At 51.5% G+C, this 14,737-nt stretch overlaps 2 protein-coding genes across 3 annotated transcripts in view; both read left to right on the top strand.

Moving 5' to 3' along the window:
• Nucleotides 1–6,369, top strand: part of MED29 (mediator complex subunit 29) — a 40,676-nt gene extending 34,307 nt beyond the window's left edge. Inside the window, exon 5 of the mRNA XM_058194999.1 lies at nucleotides 5,351–6,369. Within this exon, the coding sequence (XP_058050982.1) occupies nucleotides 5,351–5,489 (139 nt within the window). The 3' untranslated portion in view covers nucleotides 5,490–6,369. The remainder of the gene's footprint in view (nucleotides 1–5,350) is intronic.
• Nucleotides 6,370–7,509: 1,140 nt separating this feature from the next.
• On the top strand, nucleotides 7,510–13,219 carry ZFP36 (ZFP36 ring finger protein). 2 transcript variants are annotated; one of them, XM_058194998.1, is made up of 2 exons: nucleotides 7,510–7,664; nucleotides 10,003–13,219. In XM_058194998.1, the coding sequence occupies exons 1-2, from the start codon at nucleotides 7,629–7,631 to the stop codon at nucleotides 11,014–11,016; spliced, it is 1,050 nt and encodes a 349-aa protein (XP_058050981.1). In that variant the 5' UTR covers nucleotides 7,510–7,628; the 3' UTR covers nucleotides 11,017–13,219. The 2 variants fall into 2 exon arrangements, with proteins under 2 accessions (XP_058050981.1, XP_058050980.1); XM_058194997.1 differs by lacking the exon at nucleotides 7,510–7,664 and adding an exon at nucleotides 8,789–8,925.
• The last annotated feature ends 1,518 nt before the right edge of the window (nucleotides 13,220–14,737 follow it).

The raw sequence follows: 14,737 nt of genomic DNA, 5'->3' as shown, positions 1-14,737 counted from the left end.
GCTTCCTCTGTATATAAAATATTTTTATTTGCTTTCCTAGGAACGCTGTAGGGGAAATGACCCTCCGTGATCGTCAGTCCACTTTTCAGCCTCCTCGGCCACTCGGCGAAATTCCACCAGGCACCCTGTGCTGCCCCTCCATTGGGTGGCCCTCTGGATCCAGCTGTTGGCTCTAACCTGCCTTCCTCAAGGTGGGGCCCTCCAGACGGGGCCCTTATAATTTCTTGCTGGTAGGAATCAAGAAATGTGGAGCTGAGGAAGGCAGGAAAACAGGAAAGAGAAAGAAGGAAGGAAGGAAGGAAGGAAGGAAGGAAGGAAGGAAGGAAGGAAGGAAGGAAAAAGAAAAAGAAAAAGAGAAAGAAAGAGGGAGGGAGGGAGGAATCCTGGGCCAGGCAGGAAATCTATTATTCAGGACCTGAGGAAGAGAATGAAATATCCAATCCCACAAGAACAAAGCTAAAGAGAAAATCTGACCCCAAATTCAATGTTCTTCAGGGATAAACGCAGACTAATGGCTCAATCCACCTGAAAAGCCTCTGGCCTCCTTCGAGTTTTCTGTAAGGCTAAAACCAACCGAGCATGTCCCTCCAGGGCCAAAGAGGCAGTCCAGATCGGCTCCTCTGGCTTTGCGGGACCAGCCTGGCAGGTCTTCTGCCCCTGAAAGACTCAGGGACAGCGCAGAGACTAAGCCAAATCCTAAGGAAGCTCCTTGACCCAACAGAGAAGGGGATATTTTAATGGTGTTTGGCTGCCCCAAGAGACTCCCCCACACAAACTCCTTGAACTCTGCTTCACAAGGAAGCTGGACAATTGTACCCGGATCCCTTCCAACTGCTGCTTCACATGTGGCGCAGTCCCCCCCACCCCACCCCAAGGCAGCAGCCATCTTCTCTTTGGCCCCCGAAAGCCATGTTTCAGTAAGCAGACATGGAGAAGCGACTCCCCCACACGTCTCTTCCGGCCCGGCGCAGCTTCGGGATCTGCCGTTTGGTCCAGAAATACCTTGCGTGTTCTTCCTCTGAGTCAACTGAACTTTGTTGCTTCCTAAAAATAGCATGAATCAGTTGGCCAAGGGGCTTAGAGATTTTTCAACCAAGCATTTATCTCCTGCCTACAAGGCATATCCTTCCCAAGCTGTGGTTACCTCTCCTTTACGCGCCCGCCATGGTTGCTCCAGGCCCTCCGACGGCCCTCACGGGAAACAACTTCCCTGGAGCCAGGATTAGGCTCGGCTTTTCTTAACCAAGACAAAAAGACTTAGCTTCTTTCAAGATTAACCAAAGTTGGTTGCAGGTTGGCTGAACTCGCTGTAGGTATCCTGGGGACTTGTCAACCTGTTGAGGTAGGCCAGGTCAGAAAACCAACATTGTGTGAACTCAGAAATACAGAACATCAGAACTGGAAGGGAACTTGGAGGTTCTAGTCACCAACTGGTGGTCCATGGACCACTAGTGGTCTGCAAGAAAATTTTGGTGGTCCGCAAAAAATTATTTGCATTTTTTATATTGCACTAAATCAGGGGTCCTCAAACTACGGCCCCTGGGACAGATACGTGCAATGAACAGTTTGTGTTGCTGCAGAGAGTCTCCCCCTTCGGGGTCTTTTTGTGAGGGTCGGAGGGGGACAGAAATTCCGACTTGGGGTCTGCTTCAGCCTCCTGGTGTGGGGCTTTGGGGAAGGCTGGAGGGAAGCTAGAGGGCCTCGTTCCAGTGGGACTGCATCATGTCCTGGAACTGGCTGACCATCTCAGCCCGCTGAGCCTCCAGGTGCCTGTACCTGGCCTTGCACTCCTGCAGGTCTTCCCTCTGCTTGGAAAGCCTATGCTCCTAGTCCTCAGTGAGGTGCTTGTGCTGAGCCTTTCTCAGCCAGATCCAATTTGAACTGAGCTTTTTTTGTCTTTCTCTTAGTGGCTACTTAGCTCCAACAACTGCTTCCTGTTGGGGCCCTAAGGAGCCCAGGCGGGCAGGCGAGGAGTAGCGAGTCGTAGAGGCTGGCAAGGCGCCCCTCAACGTGAGTGACATTGAGTTGGCCACACCCATCCAGTCACATGACCACCTTGCCATGTCCACCCAGCCAGTCATTAGGCAGATCATATTAGTGTCCCCAGGATATGAATTTAGTGGCACCTGAGGTCTGAAAGTTAGGGACCCCTGTTCTAGTCCAACCCCAGGAGACCCTATCCTATTTCAGGTAAATGTCTGTCCAATTTCTTCTTGAAAATCTCCAGTGATGGAGCATCCACAACTTTTGGAGGAAAGCTGTTCCACTGATGGATTGTCCTCACTGTTAAGAAGTTTTTCTTTAATTCCCGGTTGCTTCTCTCCTTGATTAGTTTCCATCCATCACTTCTTGTCCTGCCTTCAGGTGCTTTGGAGAATAAGTTGACCCCCTCTTCTTTGTGGAAGCTCCTCAAACTGCTGGAACTATTGTGTAATCCCAGAATGGGGTCTTCCTTTCTCCCCTCTTATACTTAAAAGAATCAAAGTAGCGTTAGCTTGAGTTTCTTTCTTACCTGTTCCTATTTCCTGAACTAAATTAGCATTTATTTTGGTGTCTGTGCATGCCTTCTTCCAAGTTATCTCTGCATTCCTGTTCCCCCACCTACCCAGTTTCCCTAGAAGGCCACACCCCAACTTACTTTGCCATTTTTTCTTTCACGAGAAGCCCTGCCCTGTTTATCACACCTTCTTGATCTTCTCCGCTTGCAAAGGAAGACTGGCGAATAGGTTGGTGCCCTCTTAATTTTCATCAGTGTTTTTCTCCAACACAGCTATTTTAAGATGTACCTCAACTCCCAGAATTCCCCAGCCAGCTTTGATGAGTTTCCATCCATTCCTTCTTGTCCTGTCCTCTGGTGTTTTGGGGAATAGGTGGACCTCCTCTTTTCTGTGACAGCCCCTTGAATATTGGAAGGCTTGGCATGAGGCTTGTCACCTCAACCTCTGTAGGATTGGGTTGGCTGAGGTTGATGGATTTGCTAACAGACTAATGAAGCTGGAAGGGACCTTGGAGGTCTTCAAGTCCAGCCAGGAGACCTTCTACTGTCTCAGAGAAATGTTTATGGAGATTCTCGGTCATCCAGGTCCTGGTTGTCCCAAAGGTGCTTTTTTTTCAAGAGACAACTGGACTTTCTTGTTTTTCTTTGAAGACATTTTGCTTCTCGTCCAAGAAGCTTCTTCAGCTCTGACTGGATTCAGAGAAATGGTTTCTTTTCAGGCACTCATTCCACCCCCAGCCACCCTTCTTCCCGCAAACACATGTGGAAAATGAGTTTCAGGGATTTTCTGCATTCCACGCCTTGCAATCAGCTCACCGCCCCCCCCCAAGTCCCCTTCTGGGCCATCCCTGAATCTGAAGGTTGCCATTACCCTCCAGGCCTTTTACACAAAGGAAACCATAACAATCCTAATGCTTGAAGGATATCTCAACTGTTGTGATTCAGAAGGGAGTTCCAGGATGGGGAAGAGTTATCAGGATGAATCACTCCTGGAGCTCAAGGTATGATTCAGAGACAGCGGAAGCCGAGATTCCTGCCAGCTCCTGGGCCATCCCACCTTCAGGGTAAGGTATCTAGGCCTGGTCCATCACTCAGCTAAGTCAGCAGGGTCACCAGGCTGGCCAAACGGCTTCTGCCCCCAACAACAGAAGGGAGTTATGGAGATCCAACCAAGAATTAAGGAGAAATTTCCCAACAGTGAGGACAATGAATCAGTGGAACGGCTTGTTTCCAGACGTTGTGAGGGCTCCATCAGTGAAGGTCTTCAAGAAGAGATTGGACAACTATTTGTCCAGAATGGCAGAGGGAAGAGGTGTCCGACCTTGGCAACTTTAAGACCTGTGGACTTCTGGGAATTGAAATCCACGAGTCTTAAAGTTGCCAAGTTGGACACCCACCCCCCAGCATCAGGTCTCCTGCTTGAGCAGGGGGTTGGACTAAAAGACCTCCAGGGTCCCTTCCAATTCTGATACTCACAATTTCCATTTATTTCCTCTGGGCCAGAGTGGACATTCTCTGCTCTACCAGGCTATTCTCATCGGTTTTCCTCTCTCTGTTATCTCAGGCCATGGAGCCACAGCTTATCTCTCCCCCCCACCTCCTTCTTCTCCCTCCCCCTGGCCTGGAAGCCCCTGGCTTCAGCCAAGCCGCCTGGCGTGTCTCATCCTTCCCCTTGGGCCGTGGCTGCCCCGCCAGGTTCCTAGCCTTCTTTTGCTGTGGGGTCTCTGCAAAACCCACTGCAGGCGCTCTGCCAGGAATTGGGGTGGTGCAAGCGGAGGCTCCTATTGGGGCAGCCACGGCCCCTTCAAGGATGCTGGAGGTTCTTCATTCTCCAGGTCACAGTTGTCCCAAAGGAGCTTTTCCAAAACGCCACTGGGCTTTCTTGCTTTTTCCCTTGAAAACATTTTGCTTCTCATCCAAGAAGTTTCTTCAGCACTTCTGAAGCAAAACGTTTTCAAGGGGGGAAAAAAGAAATAAAACAAGAAAGTCCCCTTGGCTTTTGGAAAAAGCACTTTAGGACAAGAAGGAAAATTAAAGAAGAATAGGGAAAGCCATACAGGTAGTCCTCGACTTACAGCGCTTAGCCACCATTCGAAGTTACAACGGCATTGAAAAAGGGGACTTATGACCATTTTTCACACTTACGACCATTGCAGCATCCCCATGGTCACGTGATCCCCTTTTGTGAACTTCCGACAAGCAAAGTCAACAGGGAAGCCGGATTCGCTTAAGCACCGTGTTACGAACTTTTCAGCTGCAATTCGCTTAACAACCGTGGCAAGAAAAGGCGTAAAATGGGGCAAAACCCACTTAACAAACATCTTACTTAGCAACAGAAATGTTGGGCTCAAACATGGCTGTAACTCAAGGACTAACTGGGTTGTTTTCTTCCTCTCTGAAAATATAGGAACTTGTTTTGCCCGGCAAGGAGGGCAGCCCAGAGGAGCAGCTAAGACTGCCTGGCTGACTTGCCTCGTCCTCTTCTTGGGAGGGATATCAGCCTTATAAAGGCCCAAGAGCAGGGAAAGAGGATGGTATGTTGTAGAAGGAAAAAGGATGTTTTCCATGTAATTCCCTGAATTCTAGAACAGAAGGTCAGGTTGGACTTATGTGATACAACCATTATACATCATTACACAGTCACCCAGCCAGCTTCCCTGCCTAAGGCAGAACTAGAACTCACAGCTTCCTGGTTTCCAGTCTGGTGCCTTATTTTAAAAAAATAAACAAACAAACCTGGCATTCAGTTTCTGATTCCTGCCTTCCTAGTCAGGCAGTTTTACTGCTTGAAAGTTAATATAAAGCAGGTTTCACTGTTACACAAATATCTGACTCACTATTTCTTGATTGCAGATGGAGTGATATACTCCCGGTTATTGGTGCCCACAATGGTGTGTATTGGTGTGTGTGTGTGTGTGTGAAAAAGAGAGAGAGAGAGGCAGACAGCACAACCTATCTCCGTGGGGTTGAGTCATATTTTCTGCTTCTTTGAGCCAACACACACACTGTTGTGAGAAAACATCGCAAACGTGCTGAGAAGTGATAGAGAAAGCGGAGTCATCGATTCCATCACAAACCACAAACAAACACTCTGTTTTTGACCCAGAAATAGGAAACCCATCGATGGGCTGTTTTGTTTCTATCCATCTCTCGTGTCGGGTTCCGCTCGCCTCGCCTTTTTTACGGGCAATGTTGTGCAAACTCGAGCAGGGAGGATGAGATTTTGTTGCTCTGGTTCCATGCTTACGGGAACCCATCAGGCCATGAATCATCTCAAGTCACCTGAGAAAAAGGAATCAAAAGAAACCTGCAGGCATTTCAAAATTGAAAGTCCTGCCAGTAACTTTCGGGAAAGGCTGGATTTGCCTCTGGGCATTGAAACCGACTTGGAGGAGACCGCTTGGCAAGGCTGGCACCAAAGGCTGAAGGGAGATGAAGCCCCCCCCCCCGCCATCTTCAAGTTCATTACGGGGAATTCTGGGAGTTGAAGTCTACCTGTCTCAAAATCCAATAACAATAACCTTGGCCCCATTGATCTTTGCTGGAGGTAGCACTCAATGCCTTTAGGAGCTACTACTACAGCCTACCAACCTACCTATCATCTATCCATCTGTCTGTCTGCCTGTCTGCCTATCTACCTACCTACCTACTATCTATCTATTTATCTATCCCCGACCTTCGGACTTTCCGCCATGAGCTGAAGATTCTTTTATTTCATTGAGCTGGGCTAACCTGAATAAGTAATTTTAAATGGGGTTTTAGTTTTATATTGTTTAGTTTTTAATATTCTGGCCATTATTTATATAAATTTTAGTCTGTTCTTAATTTGTATTTATTGTACTTTTTAACTGGCTGTGAACCGCCCTGAGTCCTTCGGGAGAAGGGCGGTATACAAATGTAATAAATAAATAAATAAATAAATAATAAATAAATAATATCATCCATCTATATTATTTATCTATCCATCCATCCATCTATCATCTATCTATCTCTATCATCTACCTACCTATATCTATCTATTTACCTACCTACTATCATCCATCTATCTATCTATCTATCCATCCATCCATCCATCCATCCATCCATCTATCCTCTACCTAGCTACCTATCCTCCTCTATCTCAAGAGGGGCCACAGATTCACGGGTGACCTTCCCACCTAGTTCTCCCCAGATGTGTACAGGGGTTCCAGAAACGGGCCAGCATATCTAGAAGGAAATCAGGATACTGGATAGCTTTGGATAGTTCACCTGGGGGGTGAACTGGTCATCCAGCATCACTGGTAGTCCTCAATTTACTAAAATCCGTTTAGTGACTGTTCAGAATTACAAGGGCACTGAAAAAAGTGACTTATGCTGTTTTCACACTTATGACTCTTTCAGCGTCCCCATGGTGACGTGATCAAAATTCAGAATTCTTGGCAACTGGCATGTACTTATGACGGTTGCTGTGTCCCCGGATCACGTGATCTCCTTTTGCACCTTCTGACAAGCAAAGCCCCTGGGGAAGCCAGATTCATTTAGCAACCGTGTTACTAGCTGAACAACTACAGTGATTCACTTAACATTAGCTGGAAAAAAGGTCATACAATGGAGCAAAACTCACAAAAACTGTCTTGCTTAGCATAACTGTGGTCATAAATCGAGGACGACCATAAGCTGCTGGGTTAGGCTGACCCAAGAGACCCTGGCAAGCTCAGCCCAGGGTCACCTCCAGGAGCTCCAAAAGAGTCCGAGGCCGCATCTGCTTTGACAGCCACCCACCCCCACTTCCTAGCAACCTATTGTACAGACGAACCTTGAGGTCATCTAGCCGCCCCTCCCCTCTGTCCAGGACAGGAATCCTCAGACCATCACTGGCAAAGGGCTGCCCTGCTTCCTCCCATTCCCTGCCCCAGCTGCTGGTCGGGAAAGACCCGGCAAGGTCGCCAGCTGGAGGCGTCCCTGCCAGCGGCCGGACGAGGCAGGGCGGGGGAGGGCAGCGCCCCTCGCCAGGGGGGAGGGGGAGGGGAGGAGCCGAAGAGGGGGCGTGGGCGGGAAGGGGCGTGGCCTGAGCTATATCTGGGACCTGACGGCCGCCGCGCCTCAGTTGCCTGGGCTGCTTTGGGTGAGCGGAGCACGACCAGGCGGCACCATGAGCTCCATTCTGGACGTCCGGAACCTCTACCAGGTGAGCGCCCAGCCGGTTCCTTCGGGCAACTCGACGGCTTTCTCCTCCCGCCGGGCTCCGAGGGGCGGCTTTGGGGCAGCCGGTGCCAGTTCGGCTCCTACCCGCCGCTGGGTGCGCGGATCCTCGGCGCGCTGCTCCTGGGCAGGGGATGGGCGCGGCTTTGGATTTCAACCGAGAGCTTCGTCGGACGGGGGACGGCTGGTGGGGGCTCCCGGGGGAAAGCGCCTTCGAGCCCCCTGGCAGCTCTCGCGGGCTCCCCGGCGACCCCGCCTTAAGCCCCCCTTTGAAAGCCTCCCTTCGGGGCGTTCTGAAAAAACTAGACGCTTTTTTCCGCCTCTTCGAAGGTGCCGCTGAAAGCTGAAATGAGGGGCGCGGTGAGCGGGCTGGGTCGGCTGGGAATCGCGGGCTTTGTAGTCCTCCGTATTAGGGGGAGGGGGATCCTGACACCCGATAGGTGGGGAATGGGGCGTCTGGGCTTCCCTAAAACGGAGCCGCGGGAAGGCGCGACGGTGCCCGACCCCTGCCTGGCTTCTGGAGAGGGACGGACGGAGGGAGGCTGGGCGGGTGGGTGGCACATTTCCGGCCTTTGACAGCGTGCGGATGGTCGGGGGGAGAGCTCGGAGCCTCCCGCGGGGCCCCTTGGCAGAGGAAGAGCCGCTTCCTCCTTCCCTCCCCGGCCGAGGAAGAGAAAAACAGGAAGCTCCGCTCGGCTTTTTTTTCTAGGTCAAGGAATTACGTCGCTGCTGCTTCTCCCCGCCCCGACTCGGGCAGATCGGGCGCAGCCTGCGCGGGGCGGGGGGAAGCGGCCTGACTACGCAGCCTCTCCCGAGCGCCGAGCCCGCTTTTTCAATCGGTGGGCCGAAAAAAAGGCAGCCCCCGGCGGAGTTTTCACCCCACCCCAGTTTCTGAGGCTGGGGAGGGGGCAGCAAGGACCCCTCCCCGGTCTCGCGTCTTTCGAGGCTCGGGCCTTTTGCTGAAAGCCCCTTTCAGGATCCAGAGATGCCGGGGCTCTAGTATTCCAGCGCCGGCAGATTCTGTGAATCGGCTGTCAAATCCGGCTCTCCGGCTGTAAAAGAGGAGGGGTCCCACTGTTGATCCGATGTGGGGCGAGAGCTTGTGTGGGGGTCAGTGAAGGAGTCGCTTAAAGGAGGAAGAAATGGCAGAGCGCCTGTGCGGAGCTTCTCGTAACTGTAGCTTTTGCGGGCTGTTGGGGTCTCGCCGCCTTCGCCTTGGAGAGTTTCGTCTCAGCTGTCAAATCCGGGTATTGTGGGCTTGTGAGGGGGGGGTTGCTCTCCCCCGAACTGCACCCCACAAATAGCGCCGTGGGGCGAAACGCACCCAGGCCACTTTTCTAAGCCAGTTTAAAAACAAATCCAGCCAACCTCGGGTTTGGAAGTCTTTAAACCGGGCTTAAGATTTCTCTAGGAAGTTGGTTAGTGTTAAAGATGTTTTCGGTTTCGACACTCGCTCGGATGGCCCGTGTGTGTGTGTGTGTTTTTCTGTCCACCCGGTACACGTTGTGTAAGGTGGGAAAGCACCTAGCAAGTAGCTTTTGTTGTCAAACAGGATTTTTGAGCAATGAGTGTGTTTTCTTATTTGAGCGGGGCGGGAACCGTTTGGGCTTCGGCTGGAAAGCGATTTTTTTTTTAGGCTGCATGATGTGGGGAGGGGGAACAGAATATTTCTTGGGGGTCGGCTGGGGTCTTCTGTGAGTTTTGCCAAGGCAAGACCCCTCCGCCGCCTTTCCGCAAGACGCCTGGAAGGGTTTTCAGCCATCTGTTGTCATATCCTTGGCAAGCAATGGGCGTGCCTGGCAGAGGTGGAAGTTTTTATGCCCCAGTGACCCCCGCCCCTTTCTCTCTGGTTTGGAGTAGCCGGCCAGCAGCTGTTCCCCTCCGCAGCTCTGCGCCGGCCACAAGTCTCTTTAAAAATAACTCCAGCCCAGCCCACCTGGGCTATATTAAGGCTGCTGACGTCACACATATATACCCCGCTTGTCACCGAGCGACCCTGGCTTCTTTCTCAGCTTCCTTGTCAGCCGGGGGGGTCTCAAGCCTGGAGGGGGCAGGGAGGGAGGGGCCCCCAAGGCTTAGGAAGGAGGCCGGTGGGTAAGCTTCGGGGTCTTGAGGCTTGGCGGGGCGCTTTTCTCTAGCAGCTCTTGGGATTCTGCGCTGCACAGATGCAGCGGTTGTGCAAGAGTTGCGCGGCGCTCTTTTGCCAGTTTGTGCCGTGGGAAAGATCCTGTACTTGTGGATGGTGTTGGCTTGGACTTTTGTGCACGATCTAAGCTGGCAAAATTCGTTGTCTAACCTTTCTCGCTTCTCTTTTCCCCCCACAGAACCTGCTCAACCTCTCGCTGAGCGAAGAGCTGGACGCGCCCGCCTCCGCCTTCTCCTGCGGCCGCCCGGCCTGCTCCTCCGAGGCGGCGCCGGCGGGCAGCGGGGACTCGGCGCTGTGGCCCCTGCGCAGCCCCTGGAGCCCCCAGGGCGAGCAGACGCGGCCCCCGTTGCGCCCGGATCGCTCGGTCAGCCTGATTGAAGGCAAAGCTCACCCGCTGCCGCCCCCGCCGCCGGGCTTCCCGCCGCTCAAGCAGCCCGGCGCGCCGGCCCCGTCGTCCCGCTACAAGACGGAGCTGTGCCGCACTTTTAGCGAGAGCGGCCGCTGCAAGTACGGCGCCAAGTGCCAGTTCGCCCACGGCTCGGCCGAGCTGCGCTCCGTCAGCCGCCACCCCAAGTACAAGACGGAGCTGTGCCACAAGTTCTACCTGCATGGCGAGTGTCCCTACGGCTCCCGCTGCCACTTCATCCACTTCCCCGAGGAGGCGCAGGTCTTCGGCAGCCACGGCGGGGGCGCCTCCCCGCACCTCCTGCGCCAGAGCCTCAGCTTCTCCGGGATGCCCACCGCCCGCCGCGCCTCCCCGCTGCCCGGCCTGCCCGACCCGGCCTCCTTCGTCCGGGCGCCCTCCGTCTCGCCTCCGCCCGCCTGCGCCGACCTCCTGTCGCCCGCCTTCGACCCCCTGACCCTGGACCCGCTCGCCCTGGTCGCCTCCTTCGGGGACTCGCTGGCGGGGACCCCCTCCGGGGGCTGCTGCTCCTGCCGCTGCGGGAAGGCGGCCGGGGTGGGCGGCTCGCTCCAGAGCCCTCGGGACTACTTCTCGGCCGCCCCCGGGACGCCCCCGTCGGCCCTGCCCAGGACCCCCTCCTCCAACTCACTCTCGGACCCCGACTGCTACAGCAGCTCCAGCAGCCTCAGCGGCTCCGACTCCCCGGTTTTCGACCAGCACCCCGTCGGCGGGCCGTCGGGGACCTCTCACCGCCTGCCCATCTTCAACCGGCTTTCTGTCTCGGAATGAGGGCAGGACAGAACGTTTCGAGCTTGCTGTCGATTGTAACGGAGGGAGCCGCCCTCTGGATGAGATTCCTTCGGAGAGGGGAGGACCCCAAAGTCTCCCCACTCTCAGCCTGAACTGATGCCAGCTGCTTTTCGGGCCTTCTCCTGCTCTTTAAGTCCTCCTCTTGCCTGTTCTGGGGGTGGGGGGGGCTTTTCCTGCCTCCCACCTGCTGGCCTTACTGCCCTCAAGAGGCCTGGGGGGAAATGGGGGTCCAGAAAGCAAACGGGGTTCCAGTCCATTCAAGTTTCCCTTTCACCATTTTGTGCCTTAAACAGAGTCTGCAAGGGGACACCAGAGTGAGCAGTTCTGCAGAGGGTTGGGCCAAATCCTTATCCCCCTCTCCCTCCCCGGGAGTGCCTTATGGCTCTGTGTGTGGGGGGGAGTCAGATAGTTGAGTCTTTTAACTATCTCAAAAATCACCTTTCAAGGAGCCAGGACCCAAGATGGGTTTTTTTTTGTCAATTTAATTTTCTCTCTGGTTTTGCACAAAACCCTGGGCTGGGCTGGGCTGAGCGGGATAGTGGGGTGAACCAGCCACACACACACCCTCAGCCTCACAGTTCTGTTTTCCCCCCCTTAAGACGTTCAACTGTAAGGAGATTGTTTCCCTTTTAGGAATCCCCACCTAGAAAAGTCTAGAGAAGGGCAAAGGAAGGGTTTTCCTTCCTCTTGATTCTAACCGGGTGTTTGCAAGCTTCGTCCCTTGAAGATGGTTGGACTTCAACTCCCAGAACTCCACCCATCTCCAAGTGAGGGAGATGGGAGAAACAGGGTTTTAACACCTGAGCATTATGCCAAAGATTACCTGTCCCAGGGAGAAGAGGAAGTGTACTTCTATGTAGCAGCTTTCTTTCTTTCTTTTCTTACAAATTTTCCTCCAGTGGTCAGGAGGGGAAAGAAAAAATCTCACACCACAGAAGCCAGATCAAGCCTGGGAAATAAGACTTAGATGACATCCTGGTAGCTCTTAATGTATCTTTAAAAAAAAAATCATGCTTTATATACTGTGAATATTCCCTCCTTATCTAATCCTCCAGCAAGAATAGGTTGAGAATTAAGGAGAGGTGCTGAGTTTTACCTTTTTTTTAAACCCACCCCCCATGTTGTGCTCTCTGGAGCTTTTGAAATAACGGCAGTGTTTTCCCCTTGGGGTGCTCTGAACCCCATAATTCTGCATCCCCTTGGCACAAGAGAGAGGTGGTTTTCCACTCTTCCTCCCCTCCCAAATTCCCCTGCCAGCTGCATAGGTGTGAAATTGTATCGTTTTGGAAAATTTAAACCTGATCGATGTGCATCTCCAACCCACCTGCTTGCTCCAATGGGGTGAAATTCATATTAAGCTTAACCTTGGGTTGGTCAAAAACAAAAATCGGGCCTCAATTGCTCATCCATAGGAAACTCAGATCTGAACCAAACTGGACGTCTGATCATTCTCCCATATTCCAAATTGACAAATTCCAGAATTTGTACTTTCTTCCTCGGTCACCCAAGGAAATATTTAGCTCACTCTCCAATTCCATGAATCTAAATCTCTGGGAATTCTGCTCCTTCGTCCCCACATAGGGGAGGATTTGGGACTGGCCAACCAGAGACCAAATATTCTCGGCCAGCATCAGGAATGAAACTGGCAGGAAGGTTTTTGGTATTTTTTTTAATGACCACAAAGCCCAGTACCCACAGCGTGGAAGATGGTGTCATGTTGCTTCAACGTCTGTTAAATTAGACATTTTGCACTGATGGAGACCAGTTGGGGGGGAAGGGAAGGATGCCTTTTGTTTCTAAGCCAATGTCCATGCTGGTCACACCTGCGTGTCATTTTTGTGGTGGGTGTTGTTGTTTTTTTAAATCCTCAAATGTTTACCATGTAATAAGGCAATAACCAAAACCAACCTATTTATAGAGTCTATTTATTCAAAAAGAATTTTATATTGTATTTATCTTTTTTGTAATATTCCAGAATAATATATATATATATATATAATATCTATATTTTTGTGTGTGAACTACGAAACAAACGAGATTGTCCTACAATTTTAAAATTGTTCCAAATGCTAGCATTTTTTTCTCTGCTGGAAAAAGAGACTTTGCTACTCCTTCTCCGAATCTCCAAAAGATAAATGGTGCAACCAATACTCAGTTAATAATAAATCTGAGGATCAGAAAGTCTCATCTGCTTGTGTTTCTGTGCTTGTTCGGAAGGAGGTCTTAAGAAATAATTTCCTACTTTAATCAAACAGAATAAGAGCTGGAAAGGACCTTGGAGGTCTTCTAGTCCAACCCCCTGCTCAAGCAGGAGACTCTATACCGTTTCAGTAGCTGTCCAGTCTCTTCTTAAAAAACTTTAGAGATGAAGCACCCACCACTTCTGGTGGCAAGCTGTCCCACTGGGTTAATTGTCCTCACTGTTAGGAAGTTTCTCTTTAGTTCCAGGTTGCTTCTCTCCTTGATTAGTTTCCATCCATTGTTTCTTGTCTTCCCTTCTCATGCTTTGGAAAATAAGTTGACCCCCTCTTCTTTGGGGCAGCCCCTAAGATACTGGAATACTGTTATGTCACCCCTGCACCCTCTCCAGACTGGCCAAACCCAAATCCTGCAACCGTTCTTCCTATGGTTTTATCTCCAGGCCTTTCATCAACTTAGTTGCTGCTCTTTGCATTTTCTCCAAAGTCTCAACATCTTTTTTGGTAATGTAACCAAAACTAGATGCAGGATTCCAGGTGTGGCCTTACTAAAGTGGTACTAATACTTCGCATGAATACTTTGGAAAGAAATTTCAGTCAAGTAGAATAGGATAGCAAAGCTGGCTGAGGAACTCTGAGAGGTGAAGTCCACAAGTCTTAAAGGGACCAAGGTTGGAGATCCCTGAAGTAGAACATGTGTCATATTAAGGGGGGATTTAAATCCTGGGCATGTCCGATGCCTGAAGGACAAAAAAATGGAGGAAGGGAATCCAGCCAGGGACACACCCTAAAAGGGAATGGGGAAATATTGAGGGCTGGGGAACTCCAGTTTTAGGTGAAGAAGGAATTGCAAAAAGGACCAGCTCTTTCTACATTGGTTTGGCTGCCAAGACTTCAGCTTGCAGAGAAAAGAGACACGTCACAACATCCTCAGTTAAAATGAAACAGCTGCGAGCTGCAGTAATAAGCAGTTGGTTTTGGCACCCGATGCCTCCTGCGTCAGCAGCTCTCAAGGCAAAGCAGGGTGTGGCGTGGACACATTCCTGCACCCGGTGTCGAGTCAGTTGACGACAAGGGCGCCTGAAAAGGAACACCCATATTAGGGTGGCTGGACTGGGAGAACCTGTTGGGTGGCTTTCCTGGCTGTTGCTGCTGCTTGCTGCTGGGTGGGCCTCCGAGGTGGCACCTCCTGGGCAAGAGCGCCTTGTGGTTTGCCAAGTAAACAGACCAGACACACCCTGGATACAGTTGAGTTCCAAGGTGTTCCTTTTTCTCTTCAGGCAAAACCCGTCCAGATGAGGCTTGAATGTGCCTTTGAGCATGAGGGAGGTTTGTCTAGCTTTGGTTCCCTTTTATGTGCTCCATCGCTGGAGGTTTTCAAGACAAGACTAGGCAGTCATTTGTCCCCGGGCTGACCAGTGGCTTCTGTCCCCCAAGCAGAAGGAAGTTATGGAGAGTCAACCTAGAATTAAGGAGAAATTTCTGACAAAGAACAATTAACC

Source organism: Ahaetulla prasina, chromosome 10 (assembly GCF_028640845.1).
Source record: "Ahaetulla prasina isolate Xishuangbanna chromosome 10, ASM2864084v1, whole genome shotgun sequence".
Classification (NCBI taxonomy): domain Eukaryota; kingdom Metazoa; phylum Chordata; class Lepidosauria; order Squamata; family Colubridae; genus Ahaetulla; species Ahaetulla prasina.
This window is presented reverse-complemented; position numbering and strand designations above follow the sequence as displayed.

Coding starts and splice junctions, on each gene's coding strand:
- ZFP36 (XM_058194997.1), top strand. CDS start 8,821: ATGGCAGAGCGCCTGTGCGGAGCTTCTCGTAACTGTAGCTTTTGCGGG. Junction 8,926..10,002: donor GTCTCAGCTGTCAAATCCGG/GTATTGTGGGCT, acceptor TTCCCCCCACAG/AACCTGCTCAACCTCTCGCT.